The following is a 14,542-nucleotide window of genomic DNA, read 5'->3' on the forward strand; positions in this document are numbered from 1 at the left end:
CCTAAGGGTCTGTCTGATTATCAGTGGTAGAAGGTAGACTATTAAAGTGTTTTAACAAAAGAAGCACCAACTTATATAACGAGGTATATTTTATTGCATGATAGCAACAGATACAGTTAACATTAGTTAGTTAGACATAATTACAATGATCAGGAACCAGGTATGCCACATCTGTCTCTATCGAGCTCTCATGCAAGACTGATTGTGGCTCCACCCAGAGACTGTGCGACACAATCAGATTGACTGGAATGCACTGCAACACAATATTAACTCCTTCAGAAACAATATCTCATACATTACAATGGTGGACAGTGGAGGCCCGTTTGAAAGGGAGGTGCTTCCTTTTGTGAAGGGCACCAGACTACTGTGGATGAAAGACTCGGCTCCTGATGGTGATCCATTGCTCACTCAGTGTTTCAGCAGACTCAGCCATGATTCAGGAATAACACTCTTGTCTCGGAGTAATGATTGGCCAAGTCTAGGCTGACACTCTGCAGCAGGACCAGAGTGCGGCACTGTTGTAGGAACCATCTTCTGGGTGAAACGTGACAAGGAGGCTGACCTTCCCACCTGATGGATTTAAGGTCACTAAAACAGACCAAATGCTCCTTACTCCATTGTGGGATTTTGCCGTGCGCAGTGTGATTCCTACAACACAACAATGACTTAAATGGCACACTGGGACCCCTCCAGCTCATAGAAGCCGCTAAATGCAAGAGGCTTCCTCTTATACTTTCCTGCTAACCTGTGAGCACAAAAAAAGTTTTCTGCTCTTAGGCAAAAAAAAAGACAATCCCAGAATGAAATGGCTGCATCAAATAAATCAACCCAAATTGAATTAACCTTCAAAAACGTTGCACTAAATAATGTTGAAAATGTTCAGTCTGATCTGTGTGTTGCCAGTGTGTCTCTTGAGAATAGCCCTGAGCCCAAATACGGCACGAAGCGGCAATGGGGAATGTAGCCTGAGTGCCATGAGGAAGCTGATTAACCTCCAGAGCCACCAGCGAACCACATCTCCATCATTGCTCACCCCCTTGTTTCCTGCTACGTCAGGCTGCTGCAAACGAATCTATTTCACACTCGCGTATAAAAAGCCCCGAAGTGTGAGAGCGAGCTGAGAGCTGCGATCTCCAACTAGATACAACAACAACAACAACAAGAAAGTTACGGGATGATTTCAGGAATTCCAGTGGGAATGACCGTGTTGCTGACAGCAGAGTGGTAGTGAGGAAGGGAGACGGGAGGATCAGATGGGAAGATGGGCTGTGTGTTTTGGATGGACTGGGAGCGGATGCAGATCCCAGTGATCTCTCCCCGGAAGAGTTAAGCGGCGAGTTTGGGATCTGACCGTGCTGCCCCGTTACTGTGTCTGTTGCTCGGCTCCGGGAGGGGAATATGTTGATGTATGTGGGAATGCGCTGCCTGAGCTTGGAGCCTCGCTTGGTTGCTAAGCGGCCAGACAGCCCTCACCTTTGGAGAGAATTTGCAGCGAGCCAGGCAGCTGGGGGGCTCGACCTCTTGGACAGCCCCAGCTAGAGGGGCCGAAAGCTCTCGGACAGCCGGCTCTGCAGGGCCCTCCAGAACAAAAGGAGGACGAGTCAGAGGGAGAGGGGAAGTGTTGGTTTGATTCAGGAGGAGCTGGGAACCCGGTTCTGGAGCTGATCAGCCCAGATGCTGTGGGCACTGTCCGAGCTGATGATGGATATTAACGGGAGCTTGCTGAGTAATCTCCGCCGCCCAGGGAACCTGGCCAAGACGCTGATGAGAGGCAGCTCCGTGGACCCCCACCCATTACAGGTTAGCCCCTGCCCCAGCCCGGCTGCCCCCTCCAGCTTGGGGAGCCAGGCTAACGGCACTGACTGCGGCCAGCAGATCCTGCCGCCGTACGGAGACACTGAGAAGGTGATCATCGGGGCCATTCTGTCCATCATCACCCTGCTGACCGTGTCCGGGAACTGCCTGGTCATGATCTCCGTCTGCTTCGTTAAGAAGCTCCGGCAGCCTTCCAACTACCTGATCGTGTCCCTGGCCCTGGCGGACCTGTCGGTGGCGGTGGCCGTCATGCCGTTTGTGATCGTTACCGACCTGATCGGCGGCCAGTGGATCTTCGGGCAGCTGTTCTGCAATGTCTTCATCGCCATGGACGTGATGTGCTGTACCGCTTCCATCATGACCCTATGTGTCATCAGCATCGACAGGTGAGCTCCCACAGGCCAGCACCTACCTGCCTCTCCCTCCCCACCCTCCCTCACTCCTCCCTCACTACCCTCCCTCACCCACTATCCTCCCTCTCCCTCCTTCCCTTCTCTCCTTCTCCCGCCCTCCCTCCATACCCTCTCTACCCTCCTTCCTCCCCATCCCTTACCTCCCTCACTACCCTCTCTCCTCCCTCCCTCTGCCTCACCTCCTTCACCACCCTCCCTCACCTCCCTACCCTCTCTCTCTTCTCCCCATCCCTCACTACCCTCCATCCTGCCTCCCTCTCCCTCACCTCCTTCACCACCCTCCCTCATTATCCTCCCTCCCTCACTACCCTCCCTTCTCCCTTCCCCACTACCTATCGCTCCCTCCTTCCCTACAGTCCTCTCTCCCTCTTCTGCCCTCTCTCACTACCCTCCCTGCCTATCCCTCTCCTTCCTCACTACCTTCCCTTCTCTCTCCCTTTCCCTCCGTCTCTCACTACCCTCCCTCACTGCCCTCCCTCCTCCCACCCTTTCCCTCCCTCCTTCACTATCCTCCCTCCGTGTCTCCCTCCCTCACTACCCTTCCTCTTCTCTCCCTCTCCATCCGTCTCTCCCTACCCTCTCTGCCTATTTCTCCCTCCGTCCCTCACTACCCTCTCTCCTCTCTCTTCGTCCTCCCTCTTTAATGAGGTCACCTTCCAGGGAATGAAGCGCGGTTCCAGACCCGACAACCCGAGCGGGTTCGATGATTAAGAATTGGTTGAAGTATCAATGTCAGAGAGAAATGCACAGTGTGTCCATTTATCTTTGCCTCAGCCCCTCCGAACGGTAGCCCTCAGGTAGTTTGAGGTGAGCCCGGGGTAAAACTCGCTGTTGGTCAAGACTGCGTTAGACACTCGTTTCCTCCCGCTGCGGGTAGGTGGATAGCTGCATTCTGTTAGTATTCAGCTCAGCTAAACATTTCCACTTCAAGTTCTCACGTAAGGTACAGCTATGTGAAAGTATCATTTTGGGTTGATTTGTTAGTACTGCAGTGAACTCTTCCTCAGCGACACTGCTGGCTGGTTTCCCTGTTGTTATTTGTAAAGGACCAGCGCTAATGGTCAGCGCCCAGCGCTTTCCCTTCACTGATTGAACAAGTGAGAGGCGCACACTCTGTTTTTATTTGGAGGTGTCTTGAACAGCTCCAGAGGAAGCGGTCAGTGTATTTTTTTTAAAAAATTCAGCTTCACACTTGCACAGAACTCACTAATAATCTGGTTACAAACTGCGAATCCACAACAGGTCAGATAGAAACAGTTAACTTTTCGGGTCGGCGGCTGCTTGCACATTTCTGTACAACAGAGCCATGCGGGGTACCAAGAATATCGTTACAAGATCCGGCTGAACATTTAATGGTACAAACTGAGAGCAGTATTTTCCTGCCCCCTCCAGCCAGCATGCTGATAGTATGCCCGGTCCTTTTAATTGTCGCGCGTTTAAATTCAGATAAAAGCCCTTAATCGAAGACTTAAGTTTTTTTTAATGCTCTGAAAGTCCCCAAGGCCGAACAACAAAGCGTCAGTTTTTGACTCGAAATCGTTGACATTCAATGTATTTTAATGCAGTAAGGAAACCCTCCTGTAAGGAAAGGATACCACGACAGCTCCTTAAGGCAAAATACGTCTGATCTGTATAGTATTATTTGGGCAGGTTTGTTCATTTTCCCTTTTGCAATTTACAAAAGCAAAGTTTGGCAGTTTTACTTAAACCCATCTATTGTATAGTTCCACTGTAAGTTGTACCTGTGTCCTTGTCATGTACTCCACAGTTCCTTACATTCCAGAGTCATTGTTTGGAAAAGATAATCTTTATTTCCTGGCAAGCAGGAATGGAGAATGTGTCACTTTAAAGGTCATTCCACACCACTGGACTTGGTGAGTTCCTCCAGTGCATCTTGTAAATGGTACCCATTGTTTCTGCTGTGTTGGATGAGCTGCTAGTCAAATGGGTTGCTTTATCCTGGATGGTGTTGAGCTTCTTGAGTGTTGTTGAAGCTGCACCCATCCAAGCAACTGGAGAGTATTCCATCACACTCCTGACTTGTGCCTTGTAGATAGTGGACAGACACTGGGTCAATTATGCCTCCAAGATATTGTTGGTGGGAGAATTCAGCAATGGTCTTGGCACTTAACACCAATGATGGTTAGATTCTCTCTTCTAGGATATTTGTTACTTTACATTTGCATGGCATGTATGCTGCTTGTCACTTACCATCCCTGGCCTGCTAGCTGTCCTCTGTTTACCTCTTCACTATGCTATACTATCTCCACTGTGTGACACACTGTTTAGTTGCAATTTAAATAACAATGCTCAGCTACTGAGCATTAGGGCCAAATATCATGATTTTGAAATAGCATTTGAAGAGAATGATTCAAGAAAACAACTGCAGAAATTCGAGAAGAACCTATATTTGGATGAGTCCAAATACCGAAGAGTCTATTTAATAATCATGGTGCCTACAAATATAGCACACATGCATAAACTAAAAAACACAGTTTAAGTGTTAATGTACTCAGTGGCAATATAGTTCCACTTCAAGATGGGATGTGGCTTTGAGCAGAACTTACAGGTGGTGGTTTCCCTATGTATCTGCTGCCTTTGTCCTTCTTGATGATAGAGGATGTGGCTTTAGGAAGTGCTGATGAAAGGAGGTTGATAAGTTGCTGCAGTGCATCTTGTAGATGGTACAAACTGTGCCACTGCACATTGGTGGTGGAAGGTGTGAATGTTTAAGGTGGTAGATGATGTCCTGATCAAGCAAACTGCTTTGTCCTGGATGGTGTCAAGCTTCTTGAGAAGTTTTGGAACTGCACTCATTCGGGAAAGTGTGAAGTACTCCTTCACACTTCTGACTTGTACCTTATAGATTTCCAGTAAGATGGCGGTGGAATAGGGCTTCTGAGCCCAAGGCTTGTCTGCTCTGTCTGCATTTTATTTTTTTTTTATATATTCTTTTTTATCTCTTCTATTTTATTTTACTTACCTCTTGGTCGCGGTGATGGCATCAGTGGCGGCAGGTGGACCCAGCGCAGACTCCAGTAGGCCAAGCAGCGCAGACTCATGCTAGCAACGTCAGAGGTGAGTTTGGGTTCCTGGCAGCTTCTGCATCAACGAGGCGGTCCTTGTGCCAACACATGGCTGCTGCTGCGGAGACAAGTTTGAGTTCCCAGCGGCATCTGCTTCCAGTGTAGATTCATGGATGAAGCAGTAGAAGCGAGTTTGGGCCCAGTATGAGACCCAGTGGCATCAGCAGCGGTTGCATTGGCGAGGTGGGCCCAAAGCAAAGTCATGGCAGTTGAGGACTCGAGTTTTGACTGGTTGGGTACCTGGCAGCATCCATGGCGTTGGCGACTGCAACGAAGACTCAGAGTGGTGAAGGCGTTGGTGGAGGCAAAATGGGACCAAAGAATGGTGACACTCATTCCAGTGGTGGCAGTACAGCAAAGGGGTCTCGTGCCTGGCCACCAGACCCACAGCCCATGATGGAGCATTTAACAAGGAGGACTGTAAAGCTGGACACTCTTTATTTCTTCATTTTTCTGCCTTTATATTTTAAGTTTTGATTTACTTTTCTGTGCTTTAAGACGGCGCTGGAGAGTGGCGACACTATACAACTCTTTTCACTGTATTTTGTAACAAGGTACACATGACAATAAATAAATCAAATCAAATTATAGAGAGGCATTGGGGAGACAGAAGGAGAGTTACTTGTTGTGGAATTCCTAGCATTTAACCTACTCTTGTACCTGTTGCTCATTCAAAAATGTTTCTCTGAGATGGAAACTCCAAGTGTGTTGATACTGGGAATTCTGCAAACGTCATGAGGTTGAATACCAATAAATGTCAAAGGGAGATGATTACAATCTCTCATGCTGGAGATATCCATCACTTGTGTGACATGAATATGCCTTCCCACTAAGCCTAGATTTTGTCCAGATCTTGCTGCATTTGGACATGTATTTCTCCAATTTCTGAGTGGTTGTGAATAGCATTGAACACTAGATAATCATCAACGGATATTACAAGTTGCTTCAGCTGCTTGGCATGCAAGCATTTCTGAGCCTACTTAATATTCCAGGCATTATATAATGGAGACTTCACCAACTGGTTTTTGCTGATATGAAACTCCTTTTATCATAAAAGCAGACCATCTCTATTAAATAGTAGAAACTCCCTGATAATAAGACAAGTAAACACAAAAGCTATGTTAAATAGCAATATCTATTTAAATAGAAGAGTTATACTTTTGCTGTTTAAGATGAAAAAAGTCTGTCTATAGAGTAATAAGAATCAATTTTTGATTTACACAAATAGTAGGCTTAGTAAGTTATCAGAGAACCTTGCAAACATATACCAGCAAGGTATTGGCAATGTATTAGAGGATTAACAGCATCCCTGATACTACAATCTAGGAAGATACCAAGTGAGATTTTGGAACGATCTGCAGTTTTGGAATTATGCTCTAGGCTGGTAGAAGCTAAGGTATCAGAGACTCTCCCATATTCTTGTAATATCAGGTGGCATATCAGAGAATGAAGATTATCTTTGTTACAATATCGCAACAAGGTACCATATACCTCTGGAAACACTTGGAACAATTGAAAGCTAATGATATGTTCAGATAATTGTTGTAGGATAAGAGAAAATGTGGACAGAATATTTTTTAAACAGGCAAAGGTAGGATTCTCCATAAAGTGTGATGTGCTCCTTAAGATTTGAGGAAATGACATTAGTTTCCCTCAAAGAGTGTATTATTAAGGACTTTCGAAAATCATGGGGATTTGGGGCAGTTCCTGTGTGGTGGTTCTATAATGGACTAGTCATGGAGCTATGTGGTTGAATTCCAGTATGGCAGATGGTGAAATATGAATTTAATAAGTATTTGGAATTAAAAGGTAGTCCAATAAAAACCATGGATAAAATCCCATCTGGTTCATTAATTCCTTTCGGGAAGAAAATCCGCCATCCTTACCTGGTCTGGCCTACATGTTGCTCCAGACGCACAGCAATAAAATTGACACTTAACTGCACTTTGAAATGGCCAGAAAGCCAGTCTGTTCAAGGAGAACTAGAGATGAGCAGCAAAGAGAAAAAAAATCCTTTCTTGTCATCACAATGATTATTGGAGCATATGCATTCTCATACTTAAACATTTGACATAGTTAGGTATCCTTATAAAACAATGCATAATCTTCTTCAGAATAAAATAGCAAATTTGACAATAATTCCTTAACATACTTCATCAGCACAATGTATGAATTCAGTACTTCAACAACATAATTGTAAAATTAACAAATGAAACCTTTAAACTTTGAGCATCATTTTTAAGTTAATCCCTATTTTTGAAAGTTGTCATAAGTCAAAGGAAGTCAAGTAAGTTATAGAAGAATATTGAAAATCCCATTTTGTATGTTTAAGAATTTATGAATATAATTTCTGGAATGAATAGACCATGTCTTATAAACATCTCTATAATGAGCACAGAAATGATCATTACCAGCTCACATCCCTTGTTTGCTTACATTTAATCTCCTTGTTATTCTTAACTGTGTTTATGTTCAGCAGTACAGTCGGGTACGTCAACATTAGGTCAATGTAAAACTTCTATTTTATAACAGCCAGTAACCACATTTGAGTTAATGCTAGAGATTTGTATCTATTTGTTTATTTTCTCGATGATGTTGACTTGAATTAATTTGTCATCATGAATTATAATACATGCTCCGTGGAACATAGCAAAATGGCTCAGGCTTCTTGCACCACAATTAATAACCTCATAGACCAACATATCCCTCACTCTGTCACAACCATTACCACCAAGCCAAGGGATCGATTCTGATTTAATGAACAGTGCTGGAGGGCATTTTAGGGGCAACACTAGGCATATCTAAAAATGCAGTTCCAACCTAATGAATCTACAACACAGGACTACTTCCATTCCAAATGGCTAATGCAACCTGCAATATTCATTGATGATTGTCTAGTGTTCAATGCTATTCACAACTTCTCAGATATTGGAGCAGTACATGTCCAAATGCAGCAGGACAAAATCTAGGCTTAGGCTGATAAGTGGGAAGGAATATTCATATCGCACAAGTGTCAGACAATGGACATCTCCAACATGAAAGATTCTAATCATCTCCCGTTGACATTCAATGATATTCAACTTCATTAACTTTGCAAAATTCCCAGTTTCAACACCATTGGAGTTGCCATCGACTAGAAATTTGAATGGATGAGCCATAGAAATATTATAGGTATAATAGTAGGTGAGATGCTAGGAATTCCGCAACAAGTAACTCTCCTCCTGCTTCTGCAGTGCCTGTCTATAAGGTACAAGTCAGAAATGTCAGAAGGAATACTTCACACTTGCCTGAATGAGTGTAGATCCAAAATGCTCAAGAAGCTTGACACCATCCAGGACAAAACAGTTTGCTTGATTGGCACATCATCTACCACCTTAAACATTCACATGTTCCACCACCAATGCACAGTGGCAAAGTTTTTACCATCTACAAGATGCACCACAGCAACTTGCCAACTTCCTTTCAACAGCTCTTTCTAAACTCACATCCTCTATCACCAAGAAGATCAAAGGCAGCAGATACATAGGGAAACCACTCTCCTCAAAGCCACATACCATCCTGAATTGGAACTACATTGCCACTCTTTCACTGTTGCTGAGTCAAGATCTTTGAACTCCTTAACAGCACCATGGGTGTATTTACACCACATGGACTGCAGGGGTTGAAGAGGCTCAGTGAGGAACGGGCAAGAAATGTTGAACTAGCCATTGATATCTATGAAGGAATAAAGAAAAGTTCCCTAAAGTATAAAACAGAAGTTAGCTAAATATAAATCAATTGGTTGATTTATTGTGATTTTTTTTCAATATAATGCTCAGACAAACATTATGCACATATTTGGTGGTGATTGAGAGAAGTGATAAGCTCAGATTGGACAATGTTTCTCTAGGAACAATGCAAACTTTAATTAATCTGAAAAAACATCACAGGTGCTCAAAACCTGGCATCCATGAGGTGCTAAGGGCCATCAGCAGGAGCAGGATCATGTTCAAGTCCCTCTCCAAACCACTCACGATCTGACTTGGAATTCAATAACTGTTCCTTCAGTATCACTGGGTCAAAATTCAAGAATTTCCAGCCAAATGACACTGTGGGTCTACCTACACTAAACCAACTGCAGCTGTTCAAGAAGGCAGCTCACCACCATCTTCTCAAGGGCTACTAGGGATGGGCAATAAATCCTCACCCAGCCACCTACATCCTATGAATGAATTTAAAAAAACACCCTACAACCTGTAATCTTGACACCCAGCATATTGGGCACTCTTTGGTCACCGTTAAACCAGGGGCCCAACCGTGGTTCAATGAGAAGTATAGGGCAGCATGCCAAGAGTAGCACCAAACACACCAAAAATTAGGTACCAACCACTGAAGTTACAAAATAGGATGACTTGCCTGTTGAACACCACAGGTTGTTGGGTGGAACAGTGACTCAGTGGTTAGAATTGCTGCCTCACAGTGCCAGGATCCGGGATTCAATTCCATCCTCGAGTCACTGTCTGTGTTGGGTTTGTGCATCCTCACCATGTCAGCGTGGGTTTTCTCCGGTTTCCTCCCACAGCCCAAAGGTGTGCAGGACTGACCACGCTATAGTGTCCAGGGATGTGCAGGCTAGGTGGGTGAGTTGTAGGATATGTGGGGTTGCAGGGATAAAGTAGGGGGGTGGGTCTGAATGGAATACTCTTCAACAGGTTGGTGTGGACTCAATGGGCTGAATGACTTGCTTCCACACTGTAGGGATTCTATGAAGTTATGGACAAAGCTAAGCCACCTCACAATCAATGGTGCTGATAAAAGCTCTGCAGTTCTTTCATCTCCATTTGTGAATGATGGTGGGCAATCCAATAACGTATTTGTAGAGAAAGTTCCTCAGATAGCTTCATCTTTGGGGGAACCAGCATATCAGTGCAAAAGTCAAGGACAGAAATGCCAAGTGGAAGTTATCCTGAGGTCCAAACAATGAAAAATTTTAGTCTTTAGCCAATTCAATTCACTCCATGTGACATCAAGGAACGCCTGAAGTCAGGAATACTGCATAGCCTGTGGATGCTCACAACATCGCAGTTGTAGCATTTATGACTTGCGCTCCAGAAACAGCGCACCCTTACCCAAGCTGTTCCAGTATCGCTACAACACATGGATTATTGGACTCTCCCATGTGTGTTCTGTCCACAAAAGAAATGTTATAAGCAATCCAACTTTGTACCATGCTTTATCTCGTGCTTTAAGCCAAAATTGCTGCCTCCACATTGTGATATCAAACTGGCATATCTTGAGCTGTGGGTGCTTGCACATGTATTTTCTGAGGTTGTTTGTTCCTTATTTTTAAGTAAGGTTCTTTAACTCCTTATATACGGAAACACTCCTTTATTTACGTCTGTAAATGGCAGGTTGTAAAACACAGTTCTCTTGGTAGTGAAAGACTGGTCTCTAAGTAAGGCTCTTTACTCCTTATGTACTCACATTTAATTTGCAAATGATAATTGTAAAGCACAGTTCTCCTGTGTAGTGTCTAAGACCTGTCTCTTCACATGTTTATTCCTCACTGTTGTCTTCTCTGCTACTAATGTTGGAGTTGTGTCAATAATTACATTATGATGATTTACATGAATCTCATTATAACACATACTGCCCCATGAGTCATTCTCAATCAACAGCAAAGTAATCAAAGGTGTTGACAATAGTGCTATCAGGCAGATCATACTCAACAAGAATCTGTTCACTGATACTCAGTTTAGGTTCACCAGGACAACACAACTCCAAACGTCTTCCCAGCCTTGTTCAAATCACAAATTATGTTGGATTCTGCCTCCTAGCTCATTGACCTAGAATTGCTCTGGACTTAACTTAAGATCCAAACTGAGATATATCCACAAAAACAAATATTGACAAATAAATGTAATTCTAACTGCTAACCTTTGAATCCTAAATAATCACAGTGTGCGTGTGTGTGTGCACGTGTGTGTTTGTACACAACAGGATCATGAGAGCACAACCCAAGCAGATACTGGCTTATCTGGTGTGGTTGATTGACATTTGAGCCTTTAAGAAATTTAAGGACTTTATAGAGTTGTCTTCCCTTTCAATAATCCAACAACACCTCCTGTGAGCAAACCTTGTTCTTACAAACCAGAAACAACAGTTTTTTTTTCATTTTAAGAATTGACAATTGCAGCATGAATAGCAATCGATTTAGGTAATTTGCAATGTCTCGTGCTACCATGCTCTGCCAAACGCTCTACTTAGTGATGAATAATTATAACAATATTATGGACTAAAAGACCAGGCATTTATAGATTTAAACATTAAGTAAATTTATTTGCAATTAAATAGTAATATGAAGCACAGGAATGAGCAAATATATGTAATAAACATCCTGAAAACATTTATAATGCATCAACTACCTTTTGTAAATATGATTCATACAATTGATAAGTCTCTGTATATTTGATAAAATTCCACTGCCTGGCACAATTAATTCAATTTGCTTTATTTCCTCATGGAGCCTTTTGTATTGAAATATTGTGATTTGTTTAGGGAAGTCAAAACAGGATCAAAATATTATGGATTCTGGAAATCTGAAATAAAACAGAAAATGCTGGGAATATACAGAAGCTTTGGCAATATCTGTGGAGAGAGAAGCAGTGTTCAGGTCAATGACCTTTCATCAGAACTGGAAACCTTTAGAGATGGAATAGTTTTAAATCAAGTACAGATGCAGGGAAAATGGGGAAAGAGTTAAGAACAAAAGTGATAGGGTGGAGAACAAAATAGATAAATGACAAAAGAGTTGATAAGCAACAAAGACGTACTGGGACAAATAAGGAAACAGAGGATGGGTCTAGAGGTGTTGTAAGAATCATTCTCAACAGCTGCCAGCCAAAACAAAACAAAATACAAAAAGCAGAAAAGACGCAGAGGTGAAAAGCTGAAATTTTTGAACTCAATGTATGTTGAAGACTGTAAAAGCTTAGTCAAAAGGTGAGGCTCTGTTTGTCAAGTTTACATTGGGCTTCACTGGAATGATGTAAGATACCAAAGCTGGAGAGGTCCAGCCCAAAGATGTGCCGGCTAGGTGGATTGGCCATGCTAAATTGCCCCATAGTGTCCAGTGTTGTGTAGGTTAGGTGGGTTATCCATGGGAAATGCAGGGTTACAGGGATAAAGCAGGAGGGTGGGTTTGGGTGGGATGTTCTTCGGAGGGTCCATGTGGACCCAATGGGCTGAATAGCCTGCTTCCACACTGTAGGGATTCTATGACCCAGGTTGGACTGGGTGTGGAGAATTAAAATGACAGGGGCAATAAGCCTTTTGGTAAATAAGATGACAGATTCAGAAGTACATTTGGCCTGTTTCAAACTCTAGCCTTGACTCAGCAAAACACAGGAAGGAAATAAATACTTTAATCTTCTAAATAAACAGCTCTAGTAATTTAACCTTCATCACACTCATAAAACAGTCTATGGGTTACAAATCCAAACTACACAAAATCAGCAACTGCATAAAGGATTACCCTGTAATTACAGAAAGAATAATTATCAGTCAAGAATAAAATACTCCAGATGTTCTAAGTCCGCAGCAAAAAGACAAAATGATGTAAAATCTCCAGGTCAGTCAGCATCTGTTGCAATTAATCGAGTTAACATTTTAGGTTGATGACCTTTCATGAGAACAGGAATTTGTTAGAGATGAACAGCTTTTGAGCAATTACAGAGCCAGGGAGGAGGACACAGAGAAAAAAAAACACTGTAGAAAAATTGAGGGGAAAGCATGTATGGAAATTCTGGAAAAGCAAAGAAGGCTTCCAAGCCTCAGCAAAGTGAAGGAAGAAAGAGATGCAGATCCCAGTGGATCAGATCATCCCACTGGAATGTATTGATAAGGGCTTACTAACTCATGCACCAGCCCATATTTCCTCCACTCACAGTTACCATTTGCCATTAATTAACGTCCAAGAGAAAATTTAAGTGGTGGTTAAAATAAAAAGCTGTTTAGCTCAGAAGGCTGCATTTTATTTTAATGCAGAAATATTTACACATTTCACATTTTTAAAAGTAACACACAATGCATAGATAGCTGATCAATTTCCAACATTCATACTACTGTAATTGATGAGTGTTTGACCACAAAAAAATGAAATGGAAATGAGCAATTTACCTTTGGTGTCAGTGGCTAGAAGTTGGTGGGCCCCATCTATTGAGCGTGGGAGTTGAGATTCACAATATGGGCAATAAGCAAATATTTTGGAGCTGAATGATAGTATGTTTGGTCTGTGCGTCTCACTCCTTTCTATCCACGCCCAGGCAATGCCAGTGGTCCCAGTTCTTAACAAGATGGCCTGACAGTGTTATTTATGGACCACATGGTACAGCCAAGCTGCTGTTCCTGAAGGCTTGCTATGTGTGAAAGCGAAACTGCACAGGAAGTTTTCTGCAATGAAAATTATTGTAAAGTGAATACCAAGATAGCGAGGGAGAGGGATCCATAGTCCATAGTGATGGAGAACAGGAGAAGAGATGCCATGGATCCATGATGGGGGTTGAACTGATGGAAGGAGAGTGTGAAGAGACTGTCAAGGACCTCCCTCAGGAGAGACTGGGAGTAAATGGCCACGAACGTCAACTCACAGAGCCCGGACTTGAGAACCTGACGGCAGTACCACAAGAAGCCTCAAGCAAGAACTCAAGCAAGTGGTCAACATCAGTGGATACTTATGTGAACATACATGACATCGCCTATCCGTCAGAACACCAGCCTCTCATGCTGCACAATGCACCACTCTCTGAATTCTCACTCAGCAGCACTTCATGGTATTTTATTTTCATGGTTATCATCCACATATTGCAGCCCATCCTTACACAGCTACTTATCTTCCCAGTCTCACAGCCAACTCTTTTTGTCTCCAGGTATCTCGAACTATCAGCTAAGGCATGGACATCATTGAAACACAGAGAAACATAACAATTAACTTTCTGTGCTTTGGATTACAGAAGATGATGGTAGACAATAGAAGGGAGCAGAACAGAACCAATGAGAAACAAGGACAACTATATCTCCTGCGTCCTACAGGGAAGAAGCCTCTCCACATCTTAGGCCAATAATGAGAGAACACTGGAGAACACTGAGGATAACAATTTATTCCTGCCTTATATCTCTTCTCATCACCATGTCATCTACATCCTGTTGGTGATCATCACAGAATCCCAACAGTGCGGAAGCAGGACATCC

General features: G+C 43.2%; 1 protein-coding gene across 1 annotated transcript in view; it reads left to right on the forward strand.

The window, feature by feature from the left end:
- The first annotated feature begins 1,425 nt into the window (after positions 1 to 1,425).
- The window catches only part of LOC109932793 (5-hydroxytryptamine receptor 7), a 47,288-nt gene continuing 34,171 nt past the window's right edge, over positions 1,426 to 14,542 (forward strand). Inside the window, exon 1 of the mRNA XM_020531911.2 lies at positions 1,426 to 2,201. Within this exon, the coding sequence (XP_020387500.2) occupies positions 1,675 to 2,201 (527 nt within the window). The 5' untranslated portion in view covers positions 1,426 to 1,674. The remainder of the gene's footprint in view (positions 2,202 to 14,542) is intronic.

This window comes from Rhincodon typus, chromosome 20, assembly GCF_021869965.1.
Source record: "Rhincodon typus isolate 14 chromosome 20, sRhiTyp1.1, whole genome shotgun sequence".
NCBI classification, from domain to species: domain Eukaryota; kingdom Metazoa; phylum Chordata; class Chondrichthyes; order Orectolobiformes; family Rhincodontidae; genus Rhincodon; species Rhincodon typus.